Below are 13,438 nucleotides of genomic sequence, written 5' to 3' on the forward strand. Positions count from 1 at the left end.
AGAACTTTCTTCTTCTGTGATTGCAGCAACTTTTCTGCTGCTTGAAGCTTTCGCAACAACTCTTTGAAGAAGCGTTTACAGATGTTTCTAAAAGGTTCCAGTCAGGGAGGATCAGATCGATAAAGAACTCGTTTTACCTTCCTCTACAGGAAACACTGGAGCTCGCCGTGCAGGATGGAGTGTGATGCAGTGATTTCTGTTTGTGTGTGTCCTCAGGTGGGATCTGTATCGCTCAGTCTCTGAAGATCCCTCACGACCACAAACCGTCCGACTTTGATAAAATCATCCACCTGCTGCTCGACACGCGGTACGCCCGCGCCGTCATCCTGTTTGCCTCAGACGAGGACATCAGGTAAAACGCTCACTCCTACATACACACTTCATCTCAATAAAGACTTTTATGATTATAAACATTGAGTGGTTTTAGAGGCCGCCACATCTAAAGTCTTCACTCAGTGAGTCTGTGATTTCTGACTCCAGGGGGATCCTGAACGCCAGCAAACGAGCGGACCAGGTGGGTCACTTCATGTGGATCGGCTCTGACAGCTGGGGGGCCAAGAACAGTCCCATCCACCAGCTGGAGGACGCCGCTGTGGGCGCCATTACCATCCTGCCGAAGAGAGCCACCATCAACGGTATGTCTTTAACATTCTGCTCGGCTGGGTGATTTCTCCTCCTGCTGAAAAATTAAATCATCAGAGGGAACATTTTCACTCGCTCTTCTTGGTTTCCTGAGATACAAAAGCTCGCAGGATGATTTATCATCATCATCATCATCATCATCATCATCAGCTTCTTCTGCTCTGCTGTGTGTGCAGGGTTTCATAGATCTGATTCTTAGATCTGTATGAACGAGGATAAAGAACACATGTTCTCTGTCCTGAGACGTTTAGAGAGCTGCTGGAGGAAAACGTGTTTGAAGGCTTTGACAAACAGGAAGTGTGATTTGGAAAAGCCGTAGTCAAGAGAGTGACTTTAAGCGTGGGAGGCAGAAAACGGAAGCTCCTGTCTATTTCTGTACGACTGTGAATGCCTGAGTGTTTGTGTGGAGCTGTACGGTGTCTCACACTGCATGAAGAGCTGCTTTGTAAGCTGCAGGATTTTGATCAGGTGTTGAGCATGATGTTGATTTAAATGGAGAAATATTAATAGACAAGGTCATGTACTGTACAATCATTATTATAGCGCCAATTCAAAACAAGTCTGATCATCTTCATCCTGCTCCTCTTCTTCAGTCTTCATCTTCATCCTGCTCCTCTTCTTCAGTCTTCATCTTCATCCTGCTCCTGTCTTAGTCAGATTTTCAGTAAATAGTTGTGTCTTTCAATCTTGTGCATGAAGATTTTTAAAGATTAAAATCGTCTGTGGCGTCCTCCGCGGCGCACCTCGCTGTCGTATTTGTGTATCCAGACAAACAGAACAAAGGATTCATTTTCCATTGAAGTCAGAAATCTTCATGTGAACAGAGCGGGCACAACAAAGGCACGTTTATCTCCCTGTCAGCGTCTTTGTTGGAGACGACAAGCCGCGCTCTTCCTCTAAACGGCGTCATTAGCACGAATACAGCCGTCTGTAGCGTGGTGTTGTTCTCAGCAGACAGCTGGAAACAGACGTCATGTTTCCTCTCATCAGCTGTTACTGAACGTTTATGATCTCAGGAGTGTTTACACCCCGGGCTCTGTGTTCACCTGTTAGAGGCTAAATGTTCAAGTGGATTTCTTCAGCCTGCAGATACGACACACACCGAACTGTCTGCATTATTAAATAGTTCCAGTCAAACTTGTTTTGTCCCTCACAGGCTCAGGTTGTTATTCTCCATTAGGCCCCTCCCCCAAAACCTGAGATATTTCTATAACCACACCTACATCACACTAATGAAGGTTTAAATGAACAACATCTGACTCCTTCAACACATGATGTAATAAATGAACCTCTCTCAATGTAGCCATTGAAGCATGGCCTGTAGTCGCCATGGTAACAGTTAAATACACATGCTAACAGTTAGCTAACAACGGGCTGTAGATGCTACCAAAATCAGAGCTAAATCCTGTTATATTCCTGAACCTCGTCAGTCGTCGTGGTTCTCTGGTTTCTCTGGTCGACTTCTCCGTCCTCTGGTTGTCAGCAGGTGCACGCTGTCGACGAGGGGGAGGAGCTTACAGCGCTATGTGTTTTTTACAGCGATGCAGTTACACTCAAAGACCTTCAGTGCTAAAGCGCAGTGACACCTTTATTCAGATACAGATTGTGTTATGATCTGGATTAAACAGAACCCTGACGTCTTTTCCTCTGAGTTGAAACGTCTGACGTAAGAAAAGAAAACGATACTCTGATTATCACTTTGAACAAAAACTCAACCTGCAGGAGTCGGCCTCGAGTCTCCTCTCATCAATCAAAAGGAGCAGGATTTACTCTGAAAGACTTCAGGATTTCAGGGGGAAGACAGGATTCCCCCTGAGCGCGGCCTGACAGGCAGAGACCTGCATGTGTCCCTGTTTTACTGTGTGTAGTAAACATGTCGAGAGGAGCACAAACTCCTCGCTTACTCACACATCAGCTTCCTGTGCAAACACAGCATCTACTTTCCTCTCCAACTGTACACCATGTGGTTGTTAATAAATCCTTTCAGATCTTCCTGAGGTTGTGGACACAAACTGAAAAGGTCACTCTCCATTCCTCTGAAGGAACATAGAGAGTAAATGTAAACGAGCTTAATGAAGGCGTGCTGCAGAAACAAAGAGAGAGAGAGAGAGGCGGATAGGTAGAGCTAGAGAGAGAGAAAAGGAGACACTGAGTTCACATGATCCATAACAATCAGATATTAACCCTCTGATACCTGCACGACGTCATCAGATAGAAAGAGTTTGTTCTGTCAGATATTCTTCATGACCGTCTGGGCAGGTTCAGACAACATGAGAAAGATGATCACAAGACAGAGATCTGAACAAATGCTGAACCAGAATCAGGATCCATGTGGACCTGATTAGATGGATCAATGAGTGAAAATAATAATATTTTTTCTTACATAATATTTCTACAGATAAGAAAACATTCAGAAGCAGTGAAATCAAACCCAGTTTATTCAAACTGATCTGCAGGTAATCGAACAGAGCGGCTAACATTAGCATTGCTAGCTCCTTCTTGCAGGTTAATGCTGAGTGTGTATCTCCATGTTATAGATCTAACTACTGAACTATACTTTGTCCTTCAACAACCCGGTTTAAACCGTGTTGGATTACTTAAGAACAACCCGGTCCAGAATCTCACTTTCCTTATAGCTAGCGGTTTCAATAGGATCCACGTCTGCAGGGTTATGTCTCCACCGTTTTTTCTCCGACAGCGCGCTCCCTAATGAGTCTGTTTCTGAAGGAGTCACATTGTGTGTTTCCTTGTCTGACTTCCTGTCTGAGTCGATCTATCCTGTGTAGCTTGAAGCGTGTGTAACAGGCCCCGTATGGAGGACTGTTGTCAGATTGTAAATAACAGGGAAATAATGAGACAAAGCAACGTGGTGTGTTTCCTTTCCTCACTTCTGTCAGTCTTTATTTTTATACATATGTTTATGTATTTCAGTTTTACTTAAACTGTATTTTGGTTTTCATTTCTTTCTTCAAAAACAACATTTTATCCACAAAACTACATAAACTTATACTTCATCTTATATAACATGCAAAAGTTCTCAAAACTACAAAATAAATGTTTCTGTGTGTTATCATTCTTTAAACAAATATAAAATAATTTGGTTCTGCTACTTAAGAGCTTCTTATCAATGCAATACAGTTGCATACAGGTTCATAAAGGAGGAGATCAATCCTCTCTTAGCATTATGCTAACAAATAACATAGGAAATCCCATAGAGAAACTGCGAAGCTAGCGGAGTTAGCATTACACATTATACAAGAATAGAAGTACAAAATATGAAAACGAACAGTCTTCATAAACCCACGGTTACTTTAAGAGATATGCAGGAGTTTTACAAAACTAGCAAAAGAGCATGGGAGCTAGGGGCAAGTCATGACAGACATACAGTGGCGTCCATATATGAACGTGGCGATGAGCTAAGCTAGTGCTCATGAGCATCATAGCTAAAGAACCTTCAAAACAAATTGAAAACACATCCTGACACACACTAAAGGATGGCGTTACCTTCCACATGCTATAGAAGAATATATAGACCACATGTATGTGATTTGTGACATTTACTCACCTGTAAATAACAGGGAAATAATGAGACAAAGCAACATGGTGTGTTTCCTTTCCTCGCTTCTGTCAGTCTGAAGACGAGGGCTACCGAGCACACTAAGCTGTCTCACCTGGAGGTTACGCCTCCTTGTGGCACAATTTGGAACCACACTCTAAATGAGATTTTACACAAAGTAACAGAACTAATGCTCCCAATTACACATTTACATATTGAAATATACACAAAAATAAATCACATAATGTGAACACACATTTCTGTTTGTCACACGTGCTTGCAGCGAGCTCCGTCAGAAGTCGACTGGGCGCTGCTGGCACGCTCTGGACGGTCTTTAGTACTTCCTGTTTATAAACTCTGTTTGAACGGTTTGGACAGGAAAGGGTTAAAGGAGACGCTGCTCCCTCAGCGAGGAGGCGAGTAGATTTGTTCTGACTCCTCTTCCTCTCAGGAAGGCATCATGTGACCCCGAGAGACTTTTTCATTTTCGAGCTTCGCTTCACAAATCGTGTGAAAGTCAAAACAAACTTCTCCTCGCCGCTTCAGAGACTGAAACCCCGAGGACTGACTGCAGGCGGCGAACGAATGAAGAGAGGAGCGAGGAGCGGCTGAATAGAGGAGCGAGGAGCGGCTGAAGAGAGGAGCGAGGAGCGGCTGAAGAGAGGAGCGAGGAGCGAGGAGCGGCTGAAGAGAGGAGCGAGGAGCGAGGAGCGGCTGAAGAGAGGAGCGAGGAGCGGCTGAAGAGAGGAGCGAGGAGCGTTTACTGAGAAGAGAGGCTGACTACACACCGACAACACCTCCATCTCTCCTCTTCCTCCTCCTCCTCCTCCTCCTCCTCCTCCTCCTCCTCCTCCTCTTCTTCCTCCTTCTCCTCCTCCTCTTCCTAATCTTCCTCTTCCTTCTCCTCCTCCTCAGCTCTACACTGCTCCTAGTGGTTAATATGTATATTACATCTCGGGGACGTCAGCTGATTGTTTTCAGTGTAATATTAATAATATTGAATGAATCATGAATCCAGCTGCTCCAGAGAGTCTACACGCTGCTGTTGATGGGATGATGATTTATTTCATTGTGTTCAGTAGTTTTTCATAAATCCAGAAAGCTGCAGGTAAAGCTTGTAACTCTGGTCCAATAAATCTTTAATCACCTGTCTCTACGCTCGTCGGAGCTCTCAACGGAGGGTTAGTCTCCACCGAGGGCGTTCCACGACTTTCTCTCCACCGAGGGCGTTCCACGACTTTCTCTCCACCGAGGGCGTTCCACGACTTTCTCTCCACCGAGGGCGTTCCACGACTTTCTCTCCACCGAGGGCGGAGATTCACGACGCACTGATCAACTTTTGTCCTTTTGTTTGCTGCTCGACCCGACAGACGCTCTGAGGTCTCAGACTGTCTGTCTGTACTGATCCAGACTGAGACCTGGTCCTGATCCTAGCTAACAGGTCATCAGACTGGGACCTGGTCCTGATCCTAGCTAACAGGTCATCAGACTGAGACCTGGTACTGATCCTAGCTAACAGGTCATCAGACTGAGACCTGGTCCTGATCCTAGCTAACAGGTCATCAGACTGAGACCTGGTCCTGATCCTAGCTAACAGGTCATCAGACTGGGACCTGGTCCTGATCCTAGCTAACAGGTCATCAGACTGAGACCTGGTACTGATCCTAACAGGTTTCAGATTGAGACCTGGTCCTGATCCTAACTAACAGGTCATCAGACTGGGACCTGGTCCTGATCCTAGCTAACAGGTCATCAGACTGAGACCTGGTACTGATCCTAACAGGTCATCAGACTGAGACCTGGTCCTGATCTTAGCTAACAGGTCATCAGACTGAGACCTGGTCCTGATCCTAACTAACAGGTCATCAGACTGGGACCTGGTCCTGATCCTAGATAACAGGTCATCAGACTGAGACCTGGTACTGATCCTAACAGGTCATCAGACTGAGACCTGGTCCTGATCCTAGCTAACAGGTCATCAGACTGAGACCTGGTCCTGATCCTAGCTAACAGGTCATCAGACTGAGACCTGGTACTGATCCTAACAGGTCATCAGACTGAGACCTGGTCCTGATCTTAGCTAACAGGTCATCAGACTGAGACCTGGTACTGATCCTAACAGGTCATCAGACTGAGACCTGGTCCTGATCTTAGCTAACAGGTCATCAGACTGAGACCTGGTCCTGATCCTAGCTAACAGGTCATCAGATTGAGACCTGGTACTGATCCTAACAGGTCATCAGACTGAGACCTGGTACTGATCCTAGCTAACAGGTCATCAGACTGAGACCTGGTACTGATCCTAGCTAACAGGTCATCAGACTGAGACCTGGTACTGATCCTAACAGGTCATCAGACTGAGACCTGGTCCTGATCTTAGCTAACAGGTCATCAGACTGAGACCTGGTACTGATCCTAACAGGTCATCAGACTGAGACCTGGTCCTGATCTTAGCTAACAGGTCATCAGACTGAGACCTGGTCCTGATCCTAACTAACAGGTCATCAGACTGGGACCTGGTCCTGATCCTAGATAACAGGTCATCAGACTGAGACCTGGTACTGATCCTAACAGGTCATCAGACTGAGACCTGGTCCTGATCCTAGCTAACAGGTCATCAGACTGAGACCTGGTCCTGATCCTAGCTAACAGGTCATCAGACTGAGACCTGGTACTGATCCTAACAGGTCATCAGACTGAGACCTGGTCCTGATCTTAGCTAACAGGTCATCAGACTGAGACCTGGTACTGATCCTAACAGGTCATCAGACTGAGACCTGGTCCTGATCTTAGCTAACAGGTCATCAGACTGAGACCTGGTCCTGATCCTAGCTAACAGGTCATCAGATTGAGACCTGGTACTGATCCTAACAGGTCATCAGACTGAGACCTGGTACTGATCCTAGCTAACAGGTCATCAGACTGAGACCTGGTACTGATCTTAGCTAACAGGTCATCAGACTGAGACCTGGTACTGATCCTAACTAACAGGTCATCAGACTGAGACCTGGTACTGATCTTAGCTAACAGGTCATCAGACTGAGACCTGGTACTGATCCTAGCTAACAGGTCATCAGACTGAGACCTGGTACTGATCTTAGCTAACAGGTCATCAGACTGAGACCTGGTACTGATCCTAACTAACAGGTCATCAGACTGAGACCTGGTCCTGATCTTAGCTAACAGGTCATCAGACTGAGACCTGGTACTGATCTTAGCTAACAGGTCATCAGACTGAGACCTGGTACTGATCCTAACTAACAGGTCATCAGACTGAGACCTGGTCCTGATCTTAGCTAACAGGTCATCAGACTGAGACCTGGTACTGATCCTAGCTAACAGGTCATCAGATTGAGACCTGGTACTGATCCTAGCTAACAGGTCATCAGACTGAGACCTGGTACTGATCCTAACAGGTCATCAGACTGAGACCTGGTACTGATCCTAACAGGTCATCAGACTGAGACCTGGTCCTGATCTTAGCTAACAGGTCATCAGACTGAGACCTGGTACTGATCCTAACAGGTTTCAGACTGAGACCTGGTCCTGATCCTAGCTAACAGGTCATCAGACTGAGACCTGGTCCTGATCCTAACAGGTCATCAGACTGAGACCTGGTCCTGATCCTAGCTAACAGGTCATCAGACTGAGACCTGGTACTGATCCTAACAGGTTTCAGACTGAGACCTGGTCCTGATCCTAGCTAACAGGTCATCAGACTGAGACCTGGTACTGATCCTAACAGGTCATCAGACTGAGACCTGGTACTGATCCTAACAGGTCATCAGACTGAGACCTGGTCCTGATCTTAGCTAACAGGTCATCAGACTGAGACCTGGTACTGATCCTAACAGGTTTCAGACTGAGACCTGGTCCTGATCCTAGCTAACAGGTCATCAGACTGAGACCTGGTACTGATCCTAACAGGTCATCAGACTGAGACCTGGTACTGATCCTAGCTAACAGGTCATCAGACTGAGACCTGGTACTGATCCTAACAGGTCATCAGACTGAGACCTGGTACTGATCCTAACAGGTCATCAGACTGAGACCTGGTCCTGATCTTAGCTAACAGGTCATCAGACTGAGACCTGGTACTGATCCTAGCTAACAGGTCATCAGACTGAGACCTGGTACTGATCCTAACAGGTCATCAGACTGAGACCTGGTACTGATCCTAACAGGTCATCAGACTGAGACCTGGTCCTGATCCTAACAGGTCACCAGACTGAGACCTGGTACTGATCCTAGCTAACAGGTCATCAGACTGAGACCTGGTCCTGATCCTAACTAACAGGTCATCAGACTGGGACCTGGTACTGATCCTAGCTAACAGGTCATCAGACTGAGACCTGGTCCTGATCCTAGCTAACAGGTCATCAGACTGGGACCTGGTACTGATCCTAGCTAACAGGTCATCAGACTGAGACCTGGTCCTGATCCTAGCTAACAGGTCATCAGACTGAGACCTGGTCCTGATCCTAGCTAACAGGTCATCAGACTGGGACCTGGTACTGATCCTAGCTAACAGGTCATCAGACTGAGACCTGGTCCTGATCCTAGCTAACAGGTCATCAGACTGGGACCTGGTACTGATCCTAGCTAACAGGTCATCAGACTGGGACCTGGTCCTGATCCTAGCTAACAGGTCATCAGACCGAGACCTGGTACTGATCCTAGCTAACAGGTCATCAGACTGGGACCTGGTCCTGATCCTAGCTAACAGGTCATCAGACCGAGACCTGGTACTGATCCTAGCTAACAGGTCATCAGACTGGGACCTGGTACTGATCCTAGCTAACAGGTCATCAGACCGGGACCTGGTACTGATCCTAGCTAACAGGTCATCAGACCGGGACCTGGTACTGATCCTAGCTAACAGGTCATCAGACTGAGACCTGGTCCTGATCCTAGCTAACAGGTCATCAGACCGAGACCTGGTCCTGATCCTAGCTAACAGGTCATCAGACCGAGACCTGGTCCTGATCCTAGCTAACAGGTCATCAGACCGAGACCTGGTCCTGATCCTAGCTAACAGGTCATCAGACTCCTCATCAGGTTAAAATGACCTCTGACCTCCAGCTTCTTCTGTTAGCTGCTGTTAGCTTAGCATCAGGAGCGCTGTCAGTGGAAACATTCAGAGAGTTTTTAGAGTTTATGTTAAAAATCAAAGAGGATGATAAAGTTCCTCCTGAGTGTTTCGTATTTTTAACCTCTTTGTGACGTTTTGTGAACGAGAGCTCCTCGGCTCGCGGCGTTCGCGGCTCTGATCCCTCCGCTCTGTGTGTTTTCTCTCAGCACTTCACAGGTGTTCTGCTTCCTGTTACACCTGCACCGCGTTCCCTCAGAGATAAATCACTTCACCCTGCAGCAACGAGAACAAATCTGCACTGAAAAAAACAAACTGTAATCTTTTTGCAGAATCCCTTCCCTGCTCTTCTTCTTTTTGATCCTGAAGTGCTCGCCTGGAAAACAGCAGCATGTGTGGATCTTTACCTGACGCACCTTCTCTACGTCTCTTTTCACCGAGTCGATATTTAAGAGCAAGAAGAGACGAGGCTGCAGCTGTTAGCTTGTCGGAGCTGATCCTTCAATCATAAAATAAAGAAAGTACCTAACCTGCACTTTGGAGTCTTTAAACGCCTCCTTGATGCTGCTTCTCCTCCTGAACACGATGAGGCTCAGAGTCCTGCAGGGGAGACCGTTATGTGAGCGCTGCAGACCTCCTGCCACGAGGACAAACACACTCAATCTGCTTTTCTCTGATTTAATTAGTTCTTCAGAACGTTTGAAATGTTGAAGAGTCTTTAAGGTGATCCTGCTGCAGGATCCGAGGTCAGAGAGGTCACTTAAGGGTTAACCATCACTCTGTAACTCCTCCCCCTTCAGACCATCACTCTGTAACTCCTCCCCCTTCAGACCATCACTCTGTAACTCCTCCCCCTTCAGACCATCACTCTGTAACTCCTCCCCCTTCAGACCATCAGTCTGTAACTCCTCCCCCTTCAGACCATCAGTCTGTAACTCCTCCCCCTTCAGACCACCACTCTGTAACTCCTCCCCCTTTAGACCATCACTCTGTAACTCCTCCCCCTTCAGACCATCACTCTGTAACTCCTCCCCCTTCAGACCATCACTCTGTAACTCCTCCCCCTTCAGACCATCACTCTGTAACTCCTCCCCTTCAGACCATCACTCTGTAACTCCTCCCCCTTCAGACCATCACTCTGTAACTCCTCCCCCTTCAGACCATCACTCTGTAACTCCTCCCCTTCAGACCATCACTCTGTAACTCCTCCCCCTTCAGACCATCACTCTGTAACTCCTCCCCCTTCAGACCATCACTCTGTAACTCCTCCCCCTTCAGACCATCACTCTGTAACTCCTCCCCCTTCAGACCATCACTCTGTAACTCCTCCCCTTCAGACCATCACTCTGTAACTCCTCCCCTTCAGACCATCACTCTGTAACTCCTCCCCTTCAGACCATCACTCTGTAACTCCTCCCCTTCAGACCATCACTCTGTAACTCCTCCCCTTCAGACCATCACTCTGTAACTCCTCCCCTTCAGTCGTGTCAGAGTCGATCTAACAGAACAATAACCTCCAGGGGAATCTGTGATAGAGTCGTCGCCTCTTAACCGAAGGTCAGCTGAGCAACATGTCCGATGTGTCCTTGGGCAAGACATTTAACCCCGTCCTGCTCCCTCTGCTTCGGTGGCGGTGTATGAATGTATTACTCGCTTTGGATAAAAGCATCTGCTAAGTGAATTGTAACATTGTAACAGGGAGGATGGCGTCTCTCTCATGGCGTCCACAGAGCGCCTCGCTCGCCTGTTTTCAGCACTATGTACCTTTGTCAGCGGGTCGAGGTCGTCTGGAAGACAGGAAGCTGAAAAATGTTTTGCATCTGGTGATGGTGGTGGCTGCGACAATGGCGGCGCGTCTCAAAAGTTCGTCTTTACACCAGATTAAACGACACTCTGTGAGCGAGTCAGAACATTTAAAGAAACTCCGTCTGTGTGTTTCACTTCCTGAAAGTTGATCTGGATTAAAAAACGTGTGAAGAGAAGAAGACAGAGAGGCGAGCAGAGTCAGAGCTCCGTGCAACATCCAGAACATTTATCTCTCATGCACGACTTCAGCTGCTCAGAGGGCGAAAACAACAACTTACACACACACACACAGAGCCACACACACACACACACACACACACACACAGAGCCACACGCACACACACACACACACACACACACACACACACACACACACACAGAGCCACACGCACACACACACACACACACACACACAGAGCCACACGCACACACACACACACACACACACAGAGCCACACGCACGCACACACACACGCACACGCACACGCACACACACACGCACACACACAGAGCCACACGCACACACACACACACACACACACAGAGCCACACACACACACACACACACACACACACACACACACACACACACACACAGAGCCACACGCACACACACACACACACACACACACAGAGCCACACGCACACACACACACACACACACACAGAGCCACACGCACGCACACACACACGCACACGCACACGCACACACACACGCACCACACACAGAGCCACACGCACACACACACACACACACACACACAGAGCCACACGCACACACACACACACACACACACACAGAGCCACACGCACACACACACACACACGCACACGCACACGCACACACACACACACACACAGTGTGCCACGTGGTGGGCGCTGAGCGAGCTAACAGAGCAGGTCGCTGCACAGCGGTGATCTCTGCACACACGTCACAACCGATTGTAGCTCGGCCGCGGCCCGCCGTTGACCTCCGTTCACAAAGACTCCTCGTCTGTGTGAAGGCGAGCAGCGAGCTCTGCCTTCTGAAATCTGAAGCTGTTTAACTTCATTATCTACAGCGGTGAAGAAAAGGATGTTAGAAGGTCACCAGCTGGAGTCACGACGCCGGTAACAGGAAGTCATGAGGACGATGTTCCTCCTGCTACAGAGGTTAGCACGTTAGCTTTCACCGTCATGAACCTGCTGGCAACAAATATCAACAATTCACGGTGTGTAAACGTGGCCTGAGTTTGAACGCCGCTCGGCTTTGTGTCAGAAGACTTCTTTAAAAACAGAATCTCTACTGAGTCACAAAACTTTACAGCCAGTGTTTGTTGTTTGTTGTTTGTTGTTTGTTGTTTGTTGTTTGTTGTTGTTTGAGGGCCAAAGTGTGAAGAGCCTCAGTAAAGGCTCTTTCCTCGTCTTTCAGATGTGATGCGTTGTGGTCTGCGCTCGGCAGCGGGCAGAAGGGGAGAAACGTGCACATGCTCAAAGCAAAGGTGCAAGTTGCTGGGTGAACGATAGTGTGGTGATGGACTGGCTGTCAGAACACGGCGCTGGCTGAAGCTTGAGCGCTGAGATAAAAAACGCTGCACGTCTGTCCTGTCTCCATGACAACAGGCTGTTGACCACGCCCCCTGTATGAGCGACTCTGCTCCGTTACTTTTTACTGCATGTTTTATATTTGAGATGAAAACTCCAAGCGGCCGCACAAAGAAGGCGGAGCTCTCGTCAAAAGACGGCGGGCGCTGAGCGGTGTGATGTAACAGCTGTTTGTAGTTACTAACTTAAAGGTCTCTCTCTCTGCAGAGATCGTCCTCTCTGTGATGATGTCACACACTCAGAAGAACTGAGCAGATAGAACGATGTTCTCCAGCGTGTCGTTAGTTTTTTATCGTCCTTCCTGAAACGTTCTGCTCGTTAAGATTACGTCATGGTCTCATCGTGTCACCTTCCCCCCCTCACGCTGACGTTTAGGAGTGAGAGGTGTCAGCTGATCTCTGATGAAGTCTCTCTCTTATTTAAAGAAATATTAAATTCAAATTAAATTTGAATGGAGTATCACACAGTGTGACTTTTTCACCTGATTTCAGCCTGAAAGCAAAGAAGAGGGCAAAGAAAGCTCATGAGCACGTTTGAAGAACACATGATGAAGCCTCCTCACACAAACACCTCGTGTTTCTGTAAACTGGAAAACAAACCAGAATAGCTGACAACAGACTCTGTCTGTGACCCTGAACGCCTCACGCCACTCGCTGCCCTCTGACACGGTGGTGATTCAGCGAGTCACAACAGCCTGACACTCATCACGCCGTCAGCCCAACCCCCTGACCTAGAAAACGCTCGACATTTCTCAACACACT

General features: G+C 47.7%; 1 protein-coding gene across 1 annotated transcript in view; it reads left to right on the forward strand.

The window, feature by feature from the left end:
• LOC110005555 (metabotropic glutamate receptor 7) overlaps positions 1-13,438 on the forward strand; it is a 97,774-nt gene that overhangs the window by 67,356 nt on the left and 16,980 nt on the right. The window contains exons 3-4 of the mRNA XM_065958047.1: positions 217-352; positions 481-635. Coding sequence (XP_065814119.1) covers positions 217-352; positions 481-635 — 291 coding nt within the window. The remainder of the gene's footprint in view (positions 1-216; positions 353-480; positions 636-13,438) is intronic.

The sequence above is a fragment of the Labrus bergylta genome, chromosome 8, assembly GCF_963930695.1.
Source record: "Labrus bergylta chromosome 8, fLabBer1.1, whole genome shotgun sequence".
NCBI classification, from domain to species: Eukaryota; Metazoa; Chordata; class Actinopteri; order Labriformes; family Labridae; genus Labrus; species Labrus bergylta.